At 37.2% G+C, this 26,310-nt stretch overlaps 1 protein-coding gene and 1 non-coding gene across 6 annotated transcripts in view; one reads left to right on the forward strand and one right to left on the reverse strand.

Annotated features, from left to right (window-relative positions):
• The window catches only part of NRF1 (nuclear respiratory factor 1), a 121,801-nt gene that overhangs the window by 37,426 nt on the left and 58,065 nt on the right, over positions 1 to 26,310 (forward strand). For all 5 annotated transcript variants that reach the window (XM_043463703.1, XM_043463706.1, XM_043463707.1 and 2 more), the window contains 3 exons: positions 7,153 to 7,384; positions 14,963 to 15,077; positions 19,270 to 19,396. In XM_043463703.1, coding sequence (XP_043319638.1) covers positions 7,162 to 7,384; positions 14,963 to 15,077; positions 19,270 to 19,396 — 465 coding nt within the window. In that variant the 5' untranslated portion in view covers positions 7,153 to 7,161. The remainder of the gene's footprint in view (positions 1 to 7,152; positions 7,385 to 14,962; positions 15,078 to 19,269; positions 19,397 to 26,310) is intronic.
• Positions 22,315 to 22,386, reverse strand: TRNAW-CCA. Its single transcript has one exon. It is a non-coding gene; the product is annotated as a tRNA-Trp (tRNA).

Consider the following 26,310-nt stretch of genomic DNA (forward strand, 5'->3'; position numbering starts at 1 on the left):
TTATTCCAGTCGAAGAATTTTAATTTCAGGCATGGCTTGAAATTCACTGTGCTTTCCTTACATTTTTCCTTGGTTGTGGCGCCCTCTAGTGTTTCAGCTTTGTTTAGATCACAAGCTCCCAATATGTGATTTATAAGCACCTTTTCTCCCAATGTAAAAATAAATCCTGTAACTTTCGCTTTGACATTTCTATGCTTTATAAAACTGTCTTTATGTGGAATAGTAATACTAGTAATAATAGGTTACACTTAACTAGCACTTATTATATACCATGTTCCATTTTAAGCCCTTTTATAAAAGTTGGTCCAAAAAAGTCGTTTAGTCCTTACAATAATTCTATGAAGTAGTTTCTATTAATCACCCTGACTGAAAGATTGTAAAACTAAGGTATAGAAGTCAAGTGGAACTTGTCTAAGGTGATAGTGAGTGGCAGAGCAAGATTTGAACTCAGTACTCTGGCTTCAGAGTTTGTACTCTTAGCCACTCTGCTATGGATGTGAGGATGAGCTTTCAAGCAGGAATGGGGTGGAATGGAGAGGACGCTTTGCTTACTCTTGGCATGCTCTTGGACTGAATTCTTTGGGCCTAGTTGTATAATAAGAAAACAAAACTCTAAATCTGCAAGCCACACTGGAAATTATAGTTAGTGCCTACTGTTGATTTTCAGCAGATATACATAGGTCTGTCTGTATAGTCCGTCTGCCCAAGAAGTTAGAGTGGCAGATAAAGGTCAGAGCTGCCACTCCCACCACATGTTCTTTGTCCAGACACTGGGCTCAGTATATTTATTGAATAATATGACAGATCTTTTTGTGATTGTCACTATTATTTCCAGAAATGCCATAAAAAGGCATTTATTATTGTGATGTTGATTTTGAGGTTTGCTGGAATGTTAAACTTATTAAATACTTTATTAAAAGAGCAGGTAAGAAGGTAGACTCATAAACAGATAAAAGTTTGTGTGTTTGTATAACTCCTACTTCTCTTCCTGTCTGTACCCCCTTCTCACTTCCGTGTCCCATTTTTCTCTTCCTGAGGCATTTTATACTCTTAACTTAGCCTCTTTTTAATGATTAATCAAACTCAAGGTTTTGCATTCAGCTTCCATCAGCATATGGAAACAAACCATAGTGGTGTCCTTATAAAAATGTCCTTCGAATCACTTAATTGATAGTATAAAAATGTCAATACATTTTATTGTATTGACTTAATATAAAATTTTGCTGCTTATTGACACTTTTGAGTTATTTCCACAAAGGTACGTATTTTCTTCCCTTTGTATCCATCAGAACCTGTAAACCATGTGAGGTATCTCAGTGAATTTTATTCTGGAATTGCTTACACAGGCATTGGAAGACTAGAAGGGCAAAAGCAGACACTGAGTTAATCCAGGTAACACGGGAAGCAGCTACCCCGGCTCCCCTTGGGCTGGGGGAACAGACTAGAAGAACCTAAGAGTTCAGAGGGGCCCCCACACAGCTGGTAATCTCACCTCCGAGTGGGATGTCACGCAGTTGGTGCTCAGCCAACAGGGAGAGAGGGGCACAGTTGGAGCTGGGAGATGAGGCTGTCCTTGGTCATTGGAGCAGCTCAATTAGGAATGAAAACTGCAAGGCAGTCCCTTCTCTTCACCTCTTCCCATCTTAACCTGTTGTCTCTCCTTGGTAAAACCTAACATGAAGCTGGTAAATAAACTTCACCAACCCAGCCCAGAATTGGCTAGAGAGCATTTCAGTACAGGTATAGAGGGCTTGGAAGTTGAGAGAAGAGATGAATGGCTAGCACAGTATTATAGGAGAATTAATGGAAACTGTAATTGCCTGGGTCTAGCTTTACTAATTATAATGTGCAACCAATTACCCATAAACATTTATTAGGAAACAAATCATGATGGCTGCTTTTCATAGAGACCTTAGTACCCCGGCCCTGCCTTCCATGAACTTATAATATAGGTTTCACAAAACCGTCCACTCACTCTGAAGGCATTATGAAGTTGTGTGTTAAAGCTTGTTTTTTCACATATGTATAAAAGCAGTATGTGGACTCTTCGGTTGTTACTAATGAATATTTACAATTTTTATCCACATTGGAATGAAAAATATTATGTGATTCCAGTCATAAATTAGGCAGTTAGCCTTACTCAAGGTAAGACTTTTCTAAACTTGAACTGTGCTGTTCTCTTGATCTGAGCATGAGAAAGGCACTTGATTTTTCTAGTGATGGTTTGCTCTAGCATGTTTAATTTTTAAAGTTTCAAAATGATCAGTTTGGAAGGCTATGTTGTGGTTATTTGTTTTTAAGGTTCATTTTTCAAAGTAATATATTCCTATGATAAAAGTTCAAATAGAAAGCTTTATAATAAAAAATCAGTGGCCTTTTGCCACACTCTTCATCTGCACCTAGTCCCACTGTTAAGAGACAGTTACTTTAACTGTTTCTGTTTATAGTTTTAACTATTTTGTTTATAGTATTATCAAACAGTATTACCTCCATAACTTTAGAAAATACACCTGTACTATGTTTTCCTGATTTATCAAGCTTGGGGCATTTTACCTCACTCTGCTTCTTTCCTTTCCCCTGTTTCTGAGTTGCATTGTGATACTGAGATCTCTGTTCTTACTCTGGTTCCCTCACTGTGTAAAGATAGGATTTACGCTCCCAGCCATTCCCCAACCTCTCTACCTTCTCCTGTCTCCTTACCTCTCTCAGCCTGATCTTTGCCTTTACATTGCCAGGGTTCATAACTTTTACATTCTACTTTATGTTATATTTAATCTGCTGGATTTTTTAAGTATAGGTGGGAGTCTGAAAATGGAAAGCCAAGAAGCTACATCATGACTATGGCTTGTTCTTTTTTTTTGTAGACCCCAGTGATGTGAGGATTGTGTGTGTGTGTGTGTGTGTGTGTGTTTTCTTCTTCCTCTGCAAGTCCTATTAACACCCCTGTGTGTGTGTGTGTGTGTGTGTGTGTGTGTGTGTTTTCTTCTTCTCTGCAAGTCCTATTAACACCCTCAGGCTGTTTGAAGGAGAATATTCCTAGGAAGGTCAAATGGATTCCTCTTTTCTTGAGCTCCATTTATTACTCAGAATTAAACCACATTTTACCTTGTTTCTATTTTCACTTTGACTTTCTTGTTGCAGTTGTTTTAAAGTTTTTCCTGCTATGGTAAAATTTTGATCCATTATCATGTGTCCCTCAAGAATCAGATTATTATCTTTGGCTTTAGGCTTTTTTGGGAAAGGCTGTTTTGTTGAGTAAAATTTCTGTCCTAGTCATGAATTTAGATTCTGGACATGTCTATGAATTAAATTGAACCTCTCTGCTTTTCTGTCCTGGTTTTGTCTGTGGACATAGTCTTGCTCTGAGAATTTCCCCCAAGCAGTTCTAGTAGCTTTTCTTTTGATGTGATAATTCTATTGATGAGACTGAGGCTTTCTCTTACTTTTAGTTATACCTTGATTGGATTTCTCAGCCTGCTCTTCCAACTTTGTTGTGGTTTTGTTTTTTTTTTTAATACTCTACACTTAATCTCATTATGTGTGGATTAGACTAAATTTAACTGCCCTTGGACATTTCATCCAAATTCCAGTAGCTCCTTACATACTGTTGACTGCAACTAATAGGATGCTTCTAACCAGAAAATCTGTTTTTCTGAGTTCTCTTCCATTATCTTTAGTCCCATGCCTACTGGTCCACAGTGGCAAAAACAGGAACTCCTCTGTCTAAAATTCCCATTCTCCAATCCCTTATGCATGTGTGCTCAGTCAGTAAGTCTGTCTGACTCTTACAACCCCCTGGACTGTAGCCAGCCAGGCTCCTCTGTCCATGGGATTTCCCAGGCGAGATACTGGAGTGGGTTGCCATTTCCTTCTCCAGGGGATCTTCCTGACCCAGGGATTGAACCCATGTCTTCTGCACAGGGAAGTTCCCCAATCCCTTATAGATTATATGTTAAAGAAGAACCTTCAGATGAAGTATATGTTGCACCGCAGGTGATGACCTAGGCTAAGAAACAGGCTTTAATAAAATTGCTACCAAGTTGTGTTATTTTGAGGGGGAATGATTTTTTAAAAATGGAGTATAATTAATTGACTGAACATCACTGGTTCCAGGTAATAGACATGCCTTTTTATTTGGATATGATGTTTAAAATCACAGGTACATGTTGTCTGTCCTTTCATCTTGCTTTTCGTATCTATTCAGAGGAATCACTATCGGGTCCATTCTCTGTTTTGTGCATTCTCATGAAATTATGTTAGAGGTGTTGGTTCCCTATAATTTCCTTATGTTAATGTTTTAGAGTCTAGTATTTGAGTTGCTGGAATTAATATAATAAAGTCTTTTTAGATGCTTGACTCAAAATCTTGTGCATGCAGTTAAGAAAGCCATGGGGCTTCCCTGGTGGCTCAGTGGTAAAGAATCTGCATGCAATGCAGGAGACTCTGGTTCTGTCCCAGGGTTGGGAAGATCCCCTGGAGGAGGGGGTGGCAACCCACTGTAGTACTCTTGCCTAGAGAATCCCATGGACAGAGGGGCCATGCAGGCTGCAGTCCATGGGGTCGCACAGAGTCAGACACGGCTGGAGCGACTAAGCAGCAGCAGCAAGAAAGCCGTATCCTCAGAGATGGATGTATAGCTTAAAGACGAGGTAACTGAGGCCCAGTGCTTGAGAGGCTAGTCAGGTAATGTGTCAAGAAGGATAGAATCATGAAGACATAGGAATTCTGGCACTAATAATAATTAATTAGTGTTGAGCTTTTATGTGTTCTTCACCATATCTGAAAAATCTCCTTTAACCCACTTCCTTTCGAGGAAAGGTACTACTTTCCTCAAAGATACTACTTTTCTTTTCTTTATCATTAAAAAAAAAATAAAAAGGTTGAAATTGAGGCTTAGAGGTTAAGTAACTTGTCCAGGAGTTCTGAATGTCTGGTAATAGCCTGTGCTATTTTTAAATTTTCATATTATCTAATGTTTTTATCTATTAGAAGTTCCTATCCTTTCTGCTTTCCAGAGAATCTGACCTTTTGAGGATGGAAGCTAGAATGCCTCACTCAAAATGACAGTGGGATGGGGTATGACAGTCGCCTGCAGCATGTGTATGCCAGTCATGTCGGGCTTTAGACAGCCTGTTTTGCTTACTAAATTATGAAACCGTTTAAAGCATCCTTTACAAGTATCCCACTCTGGTTCAAAGAAGTCTGAAATGGTCTTGCCTTTGCTTTTTACAGAGGGTCAGCAGACAGGTTAGTGAGGCTGAAGGATGGTGTGGGGAAAGACCTAGAAAGAGATGAGGCTCTGGGTAGGAGTGACAAGCCTGTGAAACAGACATCCCGATTGATTTATTCTGTGAACTGCTGTTCTGGAGAAAAGAACTGAAATCCATTATGCCAAGTGCATAGCGTACAAATCCTTTTGAAAAGGATTTAGATGCCATCTAATCCCAAATCATTTAAAAACAATTTTGGAGTACCCAGAATTCTAAAATGCCCTAGGCAGTTTGTCTCAGACTAGAACAGTGAAATGGATAGAAAAATAGTATTTTAATGGTATCTTCCTTTCATGTATTATGTTTAATTGCATGACTTAAATGGTGCGTTAAATTGCATTTTTAGATATGTACAAATCTGGGGGTATCTCAAATCTTCAAAATTCTATTTAGTTTCTCACCATTAAGTATGATGTTAGCTGTAGATTTTTTTTTTATCAAGTTGAGAAAGATCCCCTCTATTCATAGTTTGCATTTCTCCCTTTTTAAGACTAACAGTCCATTGTTTGTGTGTCCACTGTTTTTTAAGGTTCAAATTCATTTTATTTTTTAATTAGTTTTGTAAGTTTATTTCTCACTGGAGGTCTGTCCACATGTTGTTACCCATTCATCTGTTGGTGGATAGTTAGTTGCGTCCACCTTTTGGCCGTTGTGAATAATGCTGCTGTGAACATCAGTGTTCAAAAAGCCCTTTCAGACCTCCTTTCAGTTCTCCCAGCATATATAGTACCCAGAAGTGTGGAATTGCTGGATCATATGGTAATTCTTCTGAAAGTTTTTTGAGAAACTGATATGCATAGTTTGATATAAAAGGATGTTCACGTCACTGATGTTTATAGTAGCAAAAATACGGAAGCTGCCTACCTATATATCTGCTATATATACCTATATATCTTCCTATATATACCTGCTTCCCAGGTGGCTCAGACAGTAAAGAATGTGCCTGGGAGACCTGGATTCGATCCCTGAGTCAGGAATATCCCCTGGAGAAGGAAATGGCAATCCACTCCAGTGTTCTTGCCTGAAGAATCCCATGGACAGAGGAGCCTGGTGGGCTATAGTCCATGGGGTTGCCAAGAGCCAGATACAACTGAGTGACTAATGCTTTCACTTTCCTGTAAATCAGTAGGTGATTGGTTGCATAATTATGGCACATCAATACAGTGCAGTATTCTTCAGCTACATAGAAAGGTCTGTAGATCTGTATATTCTGACATGTCAAAATGTCCAGATATCTTGTCACAGAATAATACATGTATTGTGAACCTGTTTTTATTTTAAATCATACATATGTATGTATGCTTCAAAAACTGTTAAGGATAGTGTACTTCTCTGTATGTTAGGGCAGGGGAAAGAGGGAACAGAGCCTAAGTGCTGTCTGTAGGTGAGCAAACCTTAGTCCTGTTACTGTGTCACCTCAGGGCATGAGAAACACAGTTTTATAAGCAGAAAAACCAAGTTGAATAATCACAGTTTGGGAAAAAAATGTTTAACTCCTATATGTGTTTGAAATACAAAGGAACTGTTAAATATTTTACTTACCGTTTTTATGTCCACAGTGTCAAATGCCAGTCACCAGGACCTTTTAAATATCTTTTTTATCATTATGGATAATACCAAAGATATTTATTGTTTTGTGACTTTAAACATAAAACTAGCACAGTGAATTTCCATCAGAATAGTTTCATGCAAGGAAAATATTCTACCATGTTTATGTCATACGGTAATGATGCTGCCCATTTCCTATGACTTGGTGTGGTGAGGTATATAGTAAAATGACAGGCTTGTTGAAGTTCCTCTTCCCTTGAGGAAAGTATTTCTTAGTTTAAGCATTGACCTGTATTACATGCTGAATCCTGTTCCTTACCTTTTTTTCCAATAGTGGATCTTCATGGAGGAACACGGAGTGACCCAAACTGAACACATGGCTACCATAGAAGCTCATGCAGTGGCCCAACAAGTTCAGCAGGTCCACGTGGCCACCTACACCGAACACAGTATGCTGAGTGCTGACGAAGACTCGCCTTCTTCTCCTGAGGACACCTCATACGATGATTCAGACATACTTAACTCCACAGCGGCTGATGAGGTAACAGCCCATCTGGCTGCTGCAGGTAATGTTTGGATTGGAATACCTTCATTTTTGGCTTAACTCTGGTACTGTGCTTATCTGAAAGAGCTAAGGATACAAGCACTCAGATATCTTCATATCATATCTTCATGATTTTTTTTTAAAGCCTTGCATTTTCAACTTGTACCTGAATTACACTGAGACTTAGGTTCTAGTCGCATATACTGTTAGTGATATGAACTTTGGTTTTGCTTTTTCATCCATTCCAATACTCTTTACTTTTAACTCAACAGTTCAGTCATATTCGACTCTTTGCGACCCCTTGGACTGTAGCTCATCAGGCTCCTCTGTCCATGAGATTTCCCAGGCGAGAAGACTGGAGTGGGTTTTCATTTCCTTCTCCAGGGGATCTCCCCCACCCAGGGATCCAACCTGGGTCTCTTGCATTGGAGGCAGATTCTTTACCAAGGATTTAGCCACCAAGAAAGACCTACTTTTAACTCATTTAGTCCATTCACAGTAAATGTAATCATTGATACATCGCTGATACATCGCTGATACATCACACATACAGTCGCTGGTACACTGGGGTTTAAATTTATCATGTTTACTCTATGCTTTCTCATTGTCCTGCTTGTCCTGTTTACTTTCCTTTTGATTTTTTTTTTGGAGTGATTGCAAAGTTTTTTTGTTTTTTATTTTTTCATTTTTTTCTTATTAGTTTAGAAGTTATATATGCTTGTGCTATTACTTTTGTTTCATACATACTTAATATTAATTTTCCCTCTTCTATCCAGCTTGCTTTATGTTGGTTTTTCTCTTCATGTTCTGGTTCTATTTGGATGAATGCTGTATGTGTGTGTGTTTAGAAGTTTATTAGAATAATTTGGGATCTAGAATAATATTATTGTCATCTAGAGAGGATTTTTGTTTGCTTCTACCAGTGCCTGGGCACTAGCAATCCTGGATCATCTTAATCCAGTTTAAGGTTTTGAGATTTTCTGGGCCCCTAAATGACTTAAAGCTGGGTGATATTTTATATCATTCTCTTTACTATTTCAGTTCAGTTCAGTCACTCAGTCATGTCCAACTCTTTGCGACCCCATGAACCGCAGCATGCCAAGCCTCCCTGTCCATCACCAACTCCTGGAGTCCACTCAAACCCATGTCCATTGAGGCAATGATGCCATCCAAACATCTCATCCTCTGTCGTCCCCTTCTCATTCTGCCTTCAATCTTTCCCAGCATCGGGGTCTTTTCCAATGAGTCAGGTCTTTGCATCAGATGGCCAAAGTATTGGAATTTAGCTTCAACATCAGTCCTTCCGAAGAACACCCAGGACTGATCTCCTTTAGGATGGACTGGTTGGATCTCCTTGCAATCCAAGCGACTCTCAAGAGTCCTCTCCAACACCACAGTTCAAAAGCATCAATTCTTCTGCGCTCAGCTTTCTTTATAGTCCAACTCTCACATCCATATATGACCACTGGAAAAACCATAACCTTGACTAGACAGACTGTTGGCAAAGTAATGTCTCTGCTTTTTAATATGCTGTCTAGGTTGGTCATAACTTTCCTTCCCAGGAGTAAGTGTCTTTTAATTTCATGGCTTCAGTCACCTTCTGCAGTGATTTTGGAGCCCAGAAAAATAAAGTCAGCCACTGTTTCCACTGTTTCCTCATCTATTTGCCATGAAGTGATGGGACTGGATGCCATGATCTTACACTGTACATTTAGCGCTATGTGGAAAGCTCCATGTAGACCCTGTCTGGATGGATCTAATATTGTATAAGGAACACTGACTTTGAAGATACTTAGGAAAAGATGGACAGGAAATCAATGATTAGAAATAGCCAAAGTACTACATTTTAAAAAAAAAGTATATGCTGTATTTAAGTGAAAGAAGACAGCTGCAATGAAAATAAACTTACACTGTCATTATCCAGTGTATTTTTCTGAAATAGTGAATTTAAAAATAAGATTTAGTGGCAAAATACATATAAAATGTTTGTGAAATATATTTTGAAATTTTTATACTTCCCAGAAGAGGGCATCCTAACATAATGAATCCAAGTCAACTTCTTTCATAGGAAGGAAGGTGTTTTTGAGATGTAGTTTTGCTATAGTACAGTACTGCATTGTCATAGTGTTAAGATTAGCAAAGAATTTTAATCTAACCCTCTTATGTGGCAGATGTGGAAACTGAGGCCCAACTGATATAAATGATTTAATCATTCAACAGTTACCGAGAAATTATTATATACTTTGTATTAGTATATATAGACACTATAAACAAGACAGGCAAGAACTTGCTCCTAAAGCCCCTTACAGACCAGTGATAGGAAGAGGGGTACATATAACCAAGTTAAATAATTTCGAAAGCACTGAGTTCTCTGAGGAATATAATGAACTTTACTTAAAATGGAGAGGGAAGGGTAGCTGGTTATCCTCTTTTTCTAATCCTATTTCATTCTCTCCCTCTGCTGAAGTAACCGCTATTCTGAATTTGATCGTCATCATTCTCTTAAATTTCTTTCATATTGTTTTGTGTGTATCTATCAGTAAACAATATTTAGCATTGTTTTTGCATAGTTTGGCTTCCCTTGCAGCTCAGCTGGTAAAGAATCCGCCTGCACTGTGGGAGACCTGGGTTCGATCCCTGGGTCGGGAAGATTCCCCTGGAGGAGGGAAAGGCTACCCACTCCAGTATTCTGGCCTTGAGAATTCCATAGAATGTATGGTCCATGGGGTCTCAGAGTCAGACACGACTGAGTGACCTTCACTTTCACTTGCATGTTTTAAATTATATATAAATGGTATCACTCTGATATTGTTTGTCTAAAAGTGTTTATTTCATTCAGTATTATTTTTCTGAAATTTATGTATGTTGATAATATGGCTAGATAATTTTCATTTTAACTGTTATTTAGTATCCATTCATTATCTGAATGTGTCGTATATTGGGAGAACACTTAGGTTGTCTATAATCTTTTACTATTTACAGTTGCTACAAATAGAAATTATTTTGTGTGTTTTCTTGTACATATTGTAAGAGCTCTTGGCTTTGGTTTTCAAACTTCTTTTGACAGTGTGCCACAGTAAGACATTGTGATCTAGAATAAAGATGCACGTATAATTGAAATAACAATTTCTCAGGAAGTGATACTTAACTTCTACTGCAAGTAACACACTCTTTGATATGTTCTGTTATCTTTCACTTTATTCCATGTTATTAAAACAAACAAAAAAACTACTCATAGTTTGAAAAACTCTGCTTGAGGGTATACTCAGGAGGGCAAAGATAGGCACATTTTCAACTTTACTGGGTATCCCAAATGTCTTTCCAAATAGTTTTATTTGTTTGCATTCCCACCAGGAGTGTACTCTAGTGCCTGTTGCTTCTCATGCTCGCCACATTTGGTATTGTCAATTGTTTTTATTTTTGCCAGTCTGATGGGTATGAAATAGTATCTCAGTGTTGGTTTAATTTGCTTGTTTGAGCAAGAGGTTCCAGCCAGTGCAGGAAAATCAGATAGTGTTATCTCAGAACTTTATTGGCTATTCTTATTTTGCATATTTTCCTTTGTCCATTTTTCCAATTTTTTTAAGAGTTACTGATTTTTTTTTTTTTTTTAGCACTAATCTTTTCTTGGTAAATATGTATTGTAGTTATCTTCTTCCCCTAGTTGTCCACTCCCTTCCCAATTTTTTATTATTTCTTTTTGTTCATAGAAGTTTGGATTTATGTCATTGTGCAGTTACTAGTGTTTTAAACTTTTGGAGTTTTGTTTAAGCAATTCTTCTTAACCCTGTGTTTGTAAATACTTTCCAGTAGTTTATTGTAGAAGTTACATAGTTTATTGTTATTTTATTGATGTTTTTGTTTTACATTTAAGCCTTTAAGCTACCTGGAATTTATTTTCTTGTATAGTATGATGTATGGATCTACTTTCATTATTTTTGCATTCAGACAGTCAGTTACTCTGACTCCAGATCTTTAATCATCCATCCTTTTCCCACCTTTGTCTTTTGACACAGCAGGGTGTTTGTGAACTCTCAAGTAAGTTACGTTGGTTTATTTGTCTGTCTTTTCAGTCAGTTCTACACTGTCATAAAGGATTGTAGCCTTATAGTAACTATTGGTACTTGGTAGGGTGAGTGCCCCAGCCTCTTTTTTAAAATCTTCAGAAATTGTTTTGGCTGTTTTTAGCCCTTTGCATTTCCATTTAAAATTTAGAACCAGGTCTTCCCTGTTGGTCCAGAGGCTAAAGCTCTGCCCTCCCAATCCTGGGGACCCGGATTTGATCTCTGGTCAGAGAACTAGATCCTACATGCTACAACTAAGAGTTTGCATGCCACCACAACAAAAATCAAATGTGCCTCAACCAAGACCTGGTACTGCCAGATAAATAAATAAATAGGGTTTATTTCCTAGGAAAAAGGGAATAGGTTGTTCTTGATAGGATTTATTAAGTTAAATATTTCAAAATAGACATTGCATATAAAAAGGTATTTAAAAATAAATAAAATTTAGAACAAATAATATTATTTATTTATATATAAATATGGACATGAGTTTCAGCAAACTCTGGGAGTTGGTGATGGACAGGGAGGCCTGGCATGCTGCAGTCCATGGGGTCGCAAAGAGTCAGACATGACTGAGCAACTGAAATAAAATTTAAAATAAATTTAAAATAAATAAATAAAGTTCAATTTTTCAAGTTCCATACCAAAAATGGGATTTTTATTTAAATTGCATTAATTAATTAATTTATTCATGATGCCTAAAACTGGAACTTGCCAAAGTGTCTCTCAGAATAAACTGTGGTCTGTTCATACTTTGGAGTATTGCTCAGCAATAAAAAGGAACAGTCTACTGAGATTTATATATATATATATATATATATATATATATATATATATATATATATAGTAACATGGATGAATCTTAAAAACACTATTATAAGTGAAAGAAACCTTGCACAAAAGAGCATATACTGTATGATTCCATTTCTTTTGACGTGCTAGAATAGGCAAAACTAATGTAGGGTGAAACAAACAAGACTTGTGTCCTTATGGTGGGAAGTACAGGAAAGAAGTGATGGGAGGGTACAGGAGAGAACTATTTGTAGTGATGATATTAAATATCTTAGTAGGGGTTTGGGTTTCATAGTTGTATGGATTTTTCAAATTTATTGAATGATTTGTGCATTTTGCTCTATGTAGATTTTATCTCAAAAGAAAAAACTTAAAAATATTGAACTCTAGCTAATGATACTTCTACTGAAGTATATAGTGGGATCATACTGTAGTTTACTTTGAAATGCATTTAAAAATACCCAATATGGGTTGATGAATGGGTAAGAAGGTGAATAGATACATATAGTAAAATATTAATAGTAGAATCTGGGTGGTAGATAGGTGAATGTTCACTATAAAATTCTTTCAACTTTGCTATATATTTTAAAGTTTTTAAAAATATATATTTTAAACTTCTAATATAATAATAATAAAAATGTTGGACTCACACAACTCAGTAACATAATGGTAACCTGATTAAAAAATGGACAAAGGACTTGAGTAGACATCTTCCTAAAGAAGGCACACAAATGGCCAGTAAGTATATGAAAAGATGCTCAGCATCACTAATCATCAGGGAAATGCAAATCAAAACCACGATGAGATATTGCCTCATGCCTGTTAAGATGGCTGTTAGCAGAAAATAAAAACATAAGTATTGGCATGGATATGGAGAAATAGGAACCCTTCTATGTTGTTGGTAGGAATGTGAAATGATACAGCCCCTATGGAAAACAGTATGAAAGTCCTCCCCCAAAATTAAAGATACAATTACCATATGATCCAGTTCTTTCTATGGATGTTTATTCAAAAGAATTGATGTCAGGATCTCATGGAGGTATTGGCACCGCTGTGTTCACTGAAGCATTATTCATAGTAGTCAAGGTGTGGAAACAATCTAAATTTCCATTGACAGATGAATGTGTGTTAGTCACTCATTCGTGTCTGACTCTTTGTGACCCCATGGACTGTAGCCCACCAGGCTCCCCTGTCCATGGAATTCTCCAGGCAAGAACATTGGAGTGGGTTGCCATTCCCTTCTCCGGATGAATAGATAAAGAAAATGTGGTATGTATGTATGGAATATTTAGCTTTTTGTTTAAAAAAGGAAGAAAATCCTACCATATATGACAACATGGATGAACCTTGATGGCATTATGTTGAGTAACATATACGGGTCAAAAGGACAGGTACTGCACGATTTACTTATATGAAGTATCATATTCAAACTCTTATTCTACTCTGCATACAGTAGAATGGTGTTTGCCAGGGGCTGGGATGTAGAAGTGGGGAGTTGCCATTAACGAACATAAAGTTTCAGTCATCTTCAGTTAAGATGAATAGTTCTAGAATACAACGTTGTGTCTATAGTTAACAGTACTATATTGTACACTTAAAGTTGGTTGAGACGGTGGATCTCATATGTTGTGTCACTACCACAATTAAAAAAATTAAATGTTAGAAAAAAAGGCATCAGTTATATTTTTTCTTCTGCCAGCTGTTTATAGTGGAAAGGAAGGTAAAAGGCATTACCTTGTTTCTTGCTTATTTGGGGGCTCTTTAGAGAGGTTTTATTTAAGTCAGACTGAGTATACAACTAAATAACATGTAGAGGCTCATGTAGATTTTCAGGGAGGCCTATTGTAATTGAGCCATTTATAGAACATATATGCCAGGATAAATGTGAGCACTTAAACCTAATTTTCATTTAAACCTTCTAGGGGGTTCACAAATAAAGATGGATTGTCTGTTTTAAAAAATAAAAGGAATGCCATTGATATGTTGAGATTGGGTGAATCAGAGACTAATAATTCCTTAAGGCCTACTGTTTGTTTTAGTCATTAGCTTGAGGGCAAACCAGACCAAATTTTATTAACATTTTCCCCTTAGAGTGGGACAGTTTTTATTACTTTCCTTCCGGGATGTTTTCATCAACATGACCTTGTGGTTAACAGTTCCATTTAGGGCATAATTCTCAGATATACAAGAAAAAATTTTCCACTTTTAGTAAGTGGAAATAAGCTGGTATTCTTCTAGATATTCCTCTTATATGTAGTGGTGGTGGTAGGGTTGGTGTTCCAAATATGAGTGATTATCTCCGACTTTCTAACTTGTCAGTGACTTGTAACGGAAAGAGGGGCACAGGAATGGAAATGAAATTTAAAATCTGTAACTTTTTTTGTCTTGGCAGGCTCTTCTTCTAAATGGTGCTATTTCATCTATGAAGCACCTTTGAGAATATTGCCTTAAAAGTAGGGATATGCTAATAAAACAAAACAAAAAAATATTATGTAAAATTCAAACTAGTATGTGGTGGGGAGGTGTGAGTCATTAACTTTTTTAAAAGATTCATTGTAAGTTTTAATGGTAAATTAAAATATGATCCATGTTGAACAGTGAAGTATATTGATGTATCAGTAATATTCTATACTTATTGATAACATACTAGGACATAAATGCTACTTTTTTGTACATCTTATTGTTTTCTACATGGTGCAGTTAACAGACTCTGCCTGGTCTCAGCACATATGTTATTGTTTCAGGTCCTGTGGGAATGGCAGCTGCTGCTGCTGTGGCAACAGGAAAGAAACGGAAACGTCCTCATGTGTTTGAATCTAATCCATCTATCCGGAAGAGACAGCAAACACGTTTGCTTAGGTGAGGGCTTCCTTATTCATGTTGTTGCTGTTCCTCAAATACTTTATGGTATGGATGACAGAATATACCTTATTAGATTCATCAAGGGATGTGCTGTGCTGTGCTTAGTCGCTCAGTCATGTCTGACTTTGCGACCCCATGGACTGTAGCCCACCAGGCTCCTCTGTCCATGGGGATTCTCCAGGCAAGAACACTGGAGTGGGTTGCCATGCCCTCCTCCAGGGGATCTTCCCAACCTGGGATCAAACCCAGGTCTCTTGCATTGCAGGCGGATTCTTTACCATCTCAGCCACCGGGGAAGCCCAAGAATACTGGAGAGGATAGCCTACCCCTTCTCCAGGGAATCTTCCCGACCCAGAAATCAAACCCGGTTTCCTGCATTGCAGGCAGATTCTTCACCAGCTGAGCTACCAGGGAATCCCTTCATCAAGGGATACCAAGTTAAATTCTTTGATAACAGAATTACACTTTAAAGTACTTTTAACAAAAATAAATGAGACTAGAACTATGATTAACAGATGTATGTTGTTTAGTTGCTGGATCATATTAGCTTCTTTTGTGACTCCATGAACTTCAGCCCACCAGGCTCCTTAGTCCACGGGATTTCCTTAGGCAGGAATACTGGAGTAGGTTGCCAATTCCTTCTCTAGGGTATCTTCCCGACCCAGGAATCAAACCCACGTCTCCTGCATTGAAAGATGGATTCTTTACCACTGAGCCACCAGGGAAGCCCTAACTTCTCTGTATAGATGTATAGAATCATAGTATTTCATTCAGAGAAAATTTATCAATATATGCCGGCTATGTGCCAGGTATTGTTCTGGGCCTTGGGAACCTAACAGCTAACAAAATAAATTAAAGAGCTTATATTCTAATGGAGGGAATAAGAAAATAAATATATGATACATCAGATGATGAAAAGTGAAAAAAACAGAGCAAAATAAGGAAAATAGAAAGGTTAGAGGATTAGGAGGAAAATGGTAGTTTCTCTTTTTTTATAGAAATGATCTTTGTTAAGGCAACCTTTGAACAGAGACCTGAAGTAATTGTAAGGGAAACCATGTTGATATCTACAGGAAGAACTTTTGGGGCTGAGAGCTAGTAAAAGCAAAGGTTCTGAAGTGGGAAGGCATGTCTTAGACATGTTTGAGGAACAACTAGAGAAAGAATGAGAAGAGGTGTGCTCTTAATATTAATAGTAGTGGAAAGCCACGCCATGGCATCTTCTGGTCCAGTCTAAGGGCTTTGACTCTTACTCTAAGTGACATGAAGTCAATGAAGACTTTTGATTAAAACAATGATGTAATCTGACTTATGTTTTTAAAGTATCACTCAGACTATTGTGTTAAGAATAGACTCTGAGGGTACAGGAATGAAAGCAAGGCTGAAGATATAAGCACATAGGCAGCATTCGAAGCAGACTAGGGAGTGAGTGTCGGAGAAGGCAATGGCAGCCCGCTCCATTACTCTTGCCTGGAGAATCCCATGGACGGAGCAGCCTGGTGGGCTGCGGTCCATGGGGTCGCTAAGAGTCGGACACGACTGAGCGACTTCACTTTCACTTTTCACTTTGATGCATTGGAGAAGGAAATGGCACCCCACTCCAGTACTCTCACCTGGAAAATCCCATGGACAGAGGAACCTGGTAGGCTGCAGTCCATGGAGTCGGGAAGAGTCGGACACGACTGAGCAACTTCACTTTCACTTTTCACTTTCATGCATTGGAGAAGGAAATGGCACCCCACTCCAGTGTTCTTGCCTGAAGAATCCCAGGGATAGGGGAGCTTGGTGGGCTGCCGTCTATGGGATCGCACAGAGTCAGACACAACTGAAGTGACTTAGCAGCAGTAGCAGGGAATGAGTGTGGACTGAAGCACTTTACCCCTTAGGGATTAAAGAAAGGAAAGGAATTATCAAAGAGTCTTAAGAAGTGACCAGTGAGTCAGGAGGAAACCAGGAGAATGGTGTCCTGGAAACCAAGTACAGAAATTGTTCCAAGAAGGAGGACTTGTGATCAGCACTATCGATGGTGCTGACAGGTTGACTAAGATGCAAATTGACCATTAGCTTTAGCAACGTGGAGGTCATGATTGAACTTGATAAAGTGTTTTCAGAGGAGCAGTAAGGATGAAAAGATTGAAGGGTCTTCAAGAGAGAATGGGAATTATCTATGGTGAAACAGATCACCAGCCCATGTTGGATGCATGAGACAAGTGCTCGGGCCTGGTGCACTGGGAAGATCCAGAGGGATCGGGTAGAGAGGGAGGTGGGAGGGGGGGTTGGGATGGGGAATACATGTAAATCCATGGCTGATTCATGTCAATATATGACAAAAACCACTACAATATTGTAAAGTAATTAGCCTCCAACTAATAAAAATAAAGGGGAAAAAAAAGAAGAAAATAAGAACAATATTTAAAAAAAAAAGAGAATGGGAAGAGAGGAATTGGAGACAGTGAATGTATTTTCTTATCATTCCTTCAAGGAATGCCACTGGATTTCTTGTTTGGTATGTGGTCCTTTACTTGGCTTCCCTGGTGGCTCAGATGGTAAAGCGTCTGCCTGCAATGCGGGAGACCTGCGTTTGATCCCTGGTTTGGGAAGATCCTCTGGAGAAGGAAATGGCAATCCACTCCAGTTCTCTTGCCTGGAATATCCCATGGATGGAGGAGCCTGGCAGGCTACAGTCCATGTGGTCACAAAGAGTCGGACACGACTGAGTGACTTCACTTCCACTTCTTCCACTTGTTTTTATTTCTTCTGAAGAGTTTGTAGGTTGTAAAGAAAGATTATTGCACATCTGTGGTACGTGGAGGACTTCATATTTTGACAGGCTGACCAACATGCATTCATGTATAATAAAAAATTTAGTCTATAAAATGTTTCAGAAGTCTCTTCTTATAGTATTTTATATACCCAAATTGTTAAGATGTTTATTGGAATGTTGAATCCAAATGGAGTACCAGCACTTGTAAATGATATGTGGACCAAAGTTAGAAAATATAGTCTGTATTAAGAACATAAGATTATAAGAAACTGAAGGGAAAATCCAGAAAATACTTAATGGTAGTTTTCAGCACAGAGATTATATACCACTAGATAGGCAAAAAAATTTCCTTTAATGATAAATCTTACTATCTTTAATGATAGTACAGGCAGGAGGAATTGAATATATTATTTATAGAGCCATCTTTTCTAAAAGGGGCATAGACACAGTGCTTTTGGAGAAAGATGGAAAACTTTCTTGTGATTTGTTGGCTTTGCTTCATTTGAATTGGCATGACTCATCAGTCCCTTGACAGGGTAGACTATGTTCCCAGAAGAATTATGGGATGTAGAACTTTAAAATTATCTCCCATAATTTCAGAAGGAAAGGACAATGTTTCTGTTTCATCCAGAAACAGATGGATTTGAAAAAGCTCTTTTACTCCATCCTCATTTGTAAAATACTTCAGGACTAAGAATTATTGTTTATATCACAATGAAAATCTGGAAATGACAACATGACAACATTTTTGAAGTACTATATCGGTAAGATATAAACAGGCTTCCCAGGTGGCTTAGTGGTAAAGAATCAGCCTGCTAATGCAGGAGATGCAAGAGATGCAGTTTCTATTCCTGGGTCAGGGAGATTGCCTGAAGGAGGAAATGGCACCCCACTCCAGTTTTCTTGCTGAGAGAATCCCGTGGACTGAGGAGCCTGGCAGGCTATAAGTCCACAGGGTCGCAAAGAGTCAGACGTGACTGAGCATTGGAGCAAGACATAAACAGTGATCATATCAGTCAAAGAAATCAGAAACACTTCATTTTAGGCCCCTTCAGTAAGCATGGAAATGATATAGTAAAGTCTATAGGAGGACATCTCAGCATTAATCTTTATTATTATAAGCAGCACACTTTTGGTGCTGAGATCAGGAAGTATGATACACTCTGTATTCAACGTGTCATGGCTGTGTCCTGACGTAAACCTGGGGTAGACTCTTATGTCAGTGAGCTAGTCACGGGTCTTTAGGACAAAGGGATATACATATTTCTGCTGAACAGGATATTAAACCTCACACACACCCTTTTCACAATTCAGGTAAAAGAAGACATACCTAATTAGAATAAATTGTCTCAAGTCAAAGGAAATCTTTGTCACGTAATTTTTGTCTGTGTCACGTAATTTCTGTCTTTTTGTTCTCTGATTCAGGAAACTCCGAGCCACACTAGATGAATATACTACTCGAGTAGGACAACAAGCTATTGTCCTTTGTATCTCTCCCTCCAAACCCAACCCTGTCTTTAAAGTGTTCGGTGCAGCTCCTTTGGAGAATGTGGTAAGAAAACTGTGTTTGTTCCCTGACACCCTTTGCTTTCTGTGAGTTGTTGTTCGCATTCTTTTGATCCTTTGTTTAGCACAATAGTTATTTTATCTTCCCTTCATCCAGGGGTGGGAATTCAGACTGGTTTTCAAACTCCTTTATGCAGATCATAGTAAAATGGATCATTTCTGTTTCTCCTTTTCATAACAAGCTATTTTACCTCATCAGATGCAATGGAAAAAAATGATGTTGAATTCCTTAAGAAACCAATGCAAGATTTTATAAGAAAATTGCTGAAACAAAATGCTATTTTCTCAAGATGTGAACTTCCTAAGGCAAACCTGGGAGCATTTTACTGATCACTGATATCTGAATTGCATATTTTAAATCGTTTTTATTTCTTCAAATAATTGATTTAATCCTTCAATGTTGAAATATAGTTGAATATTTTGATTATATCCCTATCTATAGCTAACTTTATAAAAATAGTGTTTCACTCTTGGATAATTTTACCATGTGAACTGTTCTTTCTTTGGATGAGGTAACTTTGAACCATTAGTAGAATAATGATCTGTCCAGAATTAAATTGCATTTTATTTTTACTAGGATAAAATTTCTGAGCTTAATATAAAAAAAAAAAAAGAAAGAAAAAAAAATTTCTGAGCTTAAAATGAATTTATTAGATTTTCTCCCATATTAAGCATAGATACTTCACCTGTTCAGAATTAGTAATCAGTTGAGATTTTGTTTATTGTATTTTTTTTCCCCATACACAGATGTTGTCATTCTTTCTTAACATTTTTGAGTTTGTTTTGAGTTTTTCCTCAGATTCCTGAGTCCCTAGAATAGTATGCATATTAAGACCTTTCCTGAGAAGAGTGTGATAGATGGCTTTCTAGTTCAAAATGATACCTGACTAACAAAGTAATGGAAGTGAGACCAGTTAATTTTGTTATAAACTATAATATAAATATTATATTTATATTATTGTTAAAGATTTTATTTTAGATTGGAGCAGAAACAATCCAAATCAAAACCCGGTTCTGTTCAATTTATATGACATACTTACAGTGACTCACAAGTGTTCAAAGTAGCTGCAAATGATACCATCAAGAAAGTGAGAAAACAAGCTACAGAATGGGAAAGAAAAAAATATTGGCAAAACATATCTGATACAAGTTTGTACCCAGAATATATAAGTAACCCTTATAACTCAGCAGTGACAAGACAGTTAACCCAGGAATGCCCTGGTTTTCAGTGGAGGGGACTTAGTGCTTCTACTGCAGCAGGCATAGTTTCAGTCTCTGGTCAGGGAATGAAGACCCGGCAAGCCGCACAATGTGGCCAAAAAAAAAAAAGACTATTAACAGAATTTAAAATGGCAAAGAATCTGAATAAATATTTTTCCAAAGAAAATATAGAAATGACCAGCAAACACATGAGCACTTGATAAATAACCATTAATCGTTAGGGAAATGAAAATCAGAACTACAAAGAGATACCTCATGCCCACTACAATGAATATAATTTAAAAGATGGACAATAATAAATGTTGATGGGGATGTGGAGAAATTGGAACCCCTATACATTGCAGTTAGAGATGTAAAATGATGCAGCTGATTTGGAAAACAATATGGTAATTTCTCAAAATATCAAAAGAACATATGACTATATATGACTAGTGACCCAACAATTCAATATGACCCAACAATTCTACTCCTACATTTATCCAAGAGAACTGAGAATAAAGCTTATACACACAATGTTCATAGCAACAAAACTTATATAAATAAAAACGAATGCACAATGTTCGTAGTAGCATTGTTCATAATAGCCACAAAGTGGAAATAACTCAAATGTTCATCTGCTGATGAATGGATTAAAAAAGTTGTATTATCCATCCAGTATAGTATTACTCAGCAGTGAAAAGGAATGAAGTACTTATAAATGTTACAACATGGACAAACCTTGAAAGCATTGTGCTGAGTGAAAGAATCCATTCATAAAAGGCCACATATTGTATGATTTCACTTATGGGCAGTATCTGGAGTAGTCAAATCTGTAGAGACAGAAAGTAGGTTAGTGGTTGCCAGATTTGAAAGGTAGGGATGGAGGAATGGAAAGTGACAGCTAGTGGGTTTGGAGTTTCTTTCAGGGAAGATAGATTATGATGATGCTTACGTGACCCTACAGATATTTAAAAGAGTAAATTGTACACTTCAAATGGGTGAATTGTATGGTATGTATGATAGACTGAATAATGAATGGCCCCCAAAGATATACAGATCCAAATCTTTATATGACATAAAGGATTTTGCAGGTGTGGTTAAGTTAAAGATTTTTGAGATGGGGACATCACTCTGGATTATCCAGGTAGGCCCTAAATCTAGTCACAGTGTCTTTATGTAAGAGGGAGCCAAAAGGAGATTGATATAGAAGGTGGAGATGTGTCAGCGGAAGCAAGAGGTTGGGTGCAAGGAACGGGTCAGAAGCAAAGCAGTATGTGTTCAACAGCAGCTAGGCAGGATGAGAAAATGGATTCTCCCCTAGAGCTTCCAGAACATCCAGCCCTGCCAACAACTTGGGCCTATGAAACTAAGAGAATGAATTTGTATTGATAGAAGCCACCAAGTTTGTAATACTTTGTGGCAACCATAGGAAGCTAATATGTATGGCATATATGAATTATATTTCAATAAAGCTGTTAAAATTTTAAAAGCAAAACAATAAGCAAAGCAAGCAAGTGTAAGACAAATCCCTACAAAAATAAATCATGGATCACAGCATTAATATGAAGTGAAGTGAAGTGAAGTCGCTCAGTCACGTCCGACTCTTTGCAACCCCATGGATTGTAGCCTACCAGCCTCCTCTGTCCATGGGATTCTCCAGGCAAGAATACTGGAGTGGGTTGCCATTTCCTTCTCCAGGGGATCTTCCCAGCCCAGGGATCGAACCTGGGTCTCCCACATTGGAGGCAGACGCTTTAACCTCTGAGCCACCAGGGAAGCATTAATATGAGACAAAGCCAAGTTCTCAAGACAAATCTCAAGGCAAATGAATATTAACTGAGGACCATAGGTCTTTGAGTATTGATAAGCAGTATAAATTTATAATGAACCTTTTATGTCTCAACATTAAAGAATATAGATCAAAAATTAGAAATGGGATTAAAAAAAATAGAAACCACAGTGGTAGTAGGAGTCTGCAATATTTTTGTCACTCAAGGAAGAAAAATATAAATAAGAATATAGAGATCTGAAGAGTAGAATTAATAAGGTTAATATAAAAGGTAGATATATTAACATTGATACCATACTAAGGGAGAATATACCATATTTGAAAAATTACATGAATGGATTATAAGAATTGACCATGTGTTTTTATTAGGTCCCAAAGAAAATCTTAATAAATTGTAAAAGGTAGAAAATTACACAGGTCATATTTTTGATAAAAGAATAAAAAATGTAGAAATTAATATAAGAAAGATTGACAAATTTTCAGCCACATGGAAATTTAAAAATACTTTTTATTATAGTTGTTTTACAATGCTTGGTTAGTTTCTGCTATGCAGCAAAGCGAATCACTTATATGTATACAAAAACACTTGAGAGAACAACTTAATCTGCAAACTATTTAAAAACAAATTTTAAATAGCCTTAAAAATTATGATTTAAACTGATGCTTAAAAGGATATTTATTGCCTTGATTTTTTTTTCTATATATATAAGAAAGAAAGAAAAGAAATTTCATCCGAGAAAGATAGACAGTAAGTAAACATGTGGAAGAAATTAATGATTTTGTAAACAGAAAGAGAATTGTTACATTCAAGAAATGGTACTATGAAAAATCTAATGAAATAGATAAACTAGCATACTAATTGAGAAAAAGGATGAAGAAAACAAATACACAGTCTTAGAAGTGAGATGAATTATAGTTGCAGATAAAAAATAGATTGAACATTGTAAGGAAATTCTATGCATTAATTCTATTCTTTTAAATTAAAGACCTCAACCAAGTGGATAATTTAATAAGAAAATAACCAAAATATATCCAAACCAGTAAGACAATAAACACAAGATTGAAAAAGTAATTAAACCATATCTCTCAAATGGATACAATACTCCTGATTATTTCGAGTGACTTCCGTTAAACCTTCAAAGTATAGAATATTCCTTAATCTTATATATATATACTCGTATACAGGGTGGTATTAAAGAATCAGAGCTCATATTCACTGTAATCAGTTATACAGTGTATTCTGCATAATCTCATATTAGTAACAGTAAAAGAAATTATTTGGATTTTATAATAATGTCTAACATTTACTGAATGCTGTGTTCTAGGTTATAAGTTATAAGCACTTTTCATGTATTATCTCATTAAATAATATTAAAACTCTGGTATTTGCATTTTGTCCTCCTGCCTGAAGCCATCATTAACCTTTCTTCTTGCTCTTTTTTCTGGAGGCTGCTGGGAACTCTGGAAGATTAAAATTCCATAGGGCTGTTCATCTTTGGAATATGGATTTCAGACTCAAGATTATCAGTTTTTTACAAATTTGTCAAAGGAGAATTGAAAAATTTACTGGGTCCTCTAATAGGTGGTGTTGAAGCTTTTCTTATGTTTTCCAGCTTTTCATTTATTTCTCCATATTGTGTTCTGCCCATATTACTTCCTTGCCTACACTTGGAATGTGAGTTTTAGACAGGTTAATTGAATCATGCACATAGATTGGTGTTAATGTACATAGCTAAAAACTTTGCTTTGGTGTTTAAGCTTTGATTTTGTGAATGATTTCCCACACTGATTTTTCCTTTATGTGGCTCAGTGTCCTCATGTGTGAAATAAAGATAATAGCAACCTCACTGGGGAGAAATAGAAATTAAAGTTTATTATCTTTCTCCTATATGTAGTCTTTATGAAGAACTGGCATGAAAGGAATTGAAATGAGCTTTATAGGAATAGGCCTAGGAACCACAGTCACAGAAGCAAGATGTAGCTCAGGGGTTGTCACAGCTTCCTTGAAAACATCCTTCTACCTTCATTTAATTCCACCTTCCCAGTAGATTAGTGGACTCTGGAGTTGGTCATGATTTCTTCTTCTAAGTCATTCACTTATTTAGGTAAGTTTTTTAAAGGTGGCTTCAGGTTACTTGAAATGTGGAAGCATATTTAAAAAGTAATAAAGTAAGGGACTTCCCTGACGGTCCAGTGGTTAAGAATCCGAGCTCCCAATGCAGAAGGCGTGGGTTAGATCCTTGGCTGGGGAACTAAGATCCCATATGCCACATGACACAGGCAATAATAATAATATAAAAAAGTAATAAAGTAAAACCCTGTTGCTTGTTTATTAAGTTATACAACAAATGGCTAAGACTGTTAGATATAAAGTATGAGGTAAGAATTCCATCCAGGTCTTTTGAGGTTTCAGGGTTCAAAACAAGGGATCCAAGGGGGTTGGGGAAAAAATCTGGACTGAGGCAGGAGAGGAAAGAGGCTGACATTGGGCCTGGAGAGAGAAGAGGACGAAGCCAGCAGATTCAACAGCCTGTGGCTGGCTCTGTGCCAGGTGTGTTTCAGGATCCCTGATCTGAAGGCAGTCCTGCGCTTGGGCATCTCTTGGTTATCTTCGTCAGATGACAGTGTATTTTTAATCACAGAGGAGCTCATAGGTAAAAAAATAATTTTAAAAATCTTTTTGGAGACCTTCCTGAAGACTTTTCTTTTATCCAGGAAAGCAAGTATACAGAAGGATTTTGATATTTTATCTGGGGTTATTTTTGCAACCTCACTAAAGGCTCATTGACCTTATGGTTGTAGCAACCAATTCCTAAATCATCAACAAGCTCATTCTGTGCCCAGAACTCTAAAGTCTCCTATAAATACCCTAAACACTTTGTTGCTGGTAATTATGAGAATGTTTGTTAATGTATTATCTGTACATGTCTGAATATGTGAAACGTTTCATAATGTATGTGGAAAAAATAAACAAATGGTCTGGTTCCTGGGCTCGGTGATGTCATAACACTAGTTGTGTGTGACATAGAACAACATAAGTGACACACGATTATTTGAGTCTGTTGGCATTTAAAAGAGTAAAAGAATTAGGGCAAGAACACTTGGGAAGTTTTCTCAGAGAAAGTGGGAATTGAGTTGGGTCTTGAATAATGTATAGTATTTGAATTAGAAACAAAATTAAAGACCCAGAGATAGGAAGTGTGTTAGTTGCTCAGTCGTGTCCAACTCTGTGACCCCGTGTACTGAAACATGCCAGGCTCCTCTGTCCGTGGGAATTCTCCAGGCAAGAATACTTCCTTCTCCACAGAGGTAGAAAAGAACTTGCTGTGTGCAAAAGTTAGTGAGAAGGCTGGCCGGCTAAAAAGGAAGGATGGTGAGCAAAGTTGCCTAGTAGGACGCTGGCTTATACACGGGAAACTCAAGAGGGTGCTTATTCACATAATCTACAGGGCTGAGCATGCACAGCTGTAGTTAGTGGCCTTGGCCGAGAGTATTGGGAAAGCAAGGAATGATCAGAATGGTTGAAATGCAATCCTGTAAGAAGTGGGGCACTGTAGGACTATTTTTGAGAAAAAAGAGAAACGATCAGAAGTGACTGAACATACAGGCTTTGGAGCTACTTAAAAATTAATTTGACTTTCTGCTATATTCCTGTATGGTTTGGGAATGTTACTTAAGCCTGAGTTTTCTTATCTGCAAAATGGATATAATGATAGTTTCTTTATAAAACTATGTGAGAATTAACTGAATAATATTTGCAGTGCTTGACACACAGCGAGTATTCAATAAATGGAATTTGATTGTGTCAATCTTTCAGAAATTTTAAATGGCAGCAGTATAGAGAATGAATTGGAGGAGAGTGTGGTAGGCAGACCAACTGAATTTGTTTTTAAGTGGTTTTTAATTTGAAT

The sequence above is a fragment of the Cervus canadensis genome, chromosome 3, assembly GCF_019320065.1.
Source record: "Cervus canadensis isolate Bull #8, Minnesota chromosome 3, ASM1932006v1, whole genome shotgun sequence".
NCBI classification, from domain to species: domain Eukaryota; kingdom Metazoa; phylum Chordata; class Mammalia; order Artiodactyla; family Cervidae; genus Cervus; species Cervus canadensis.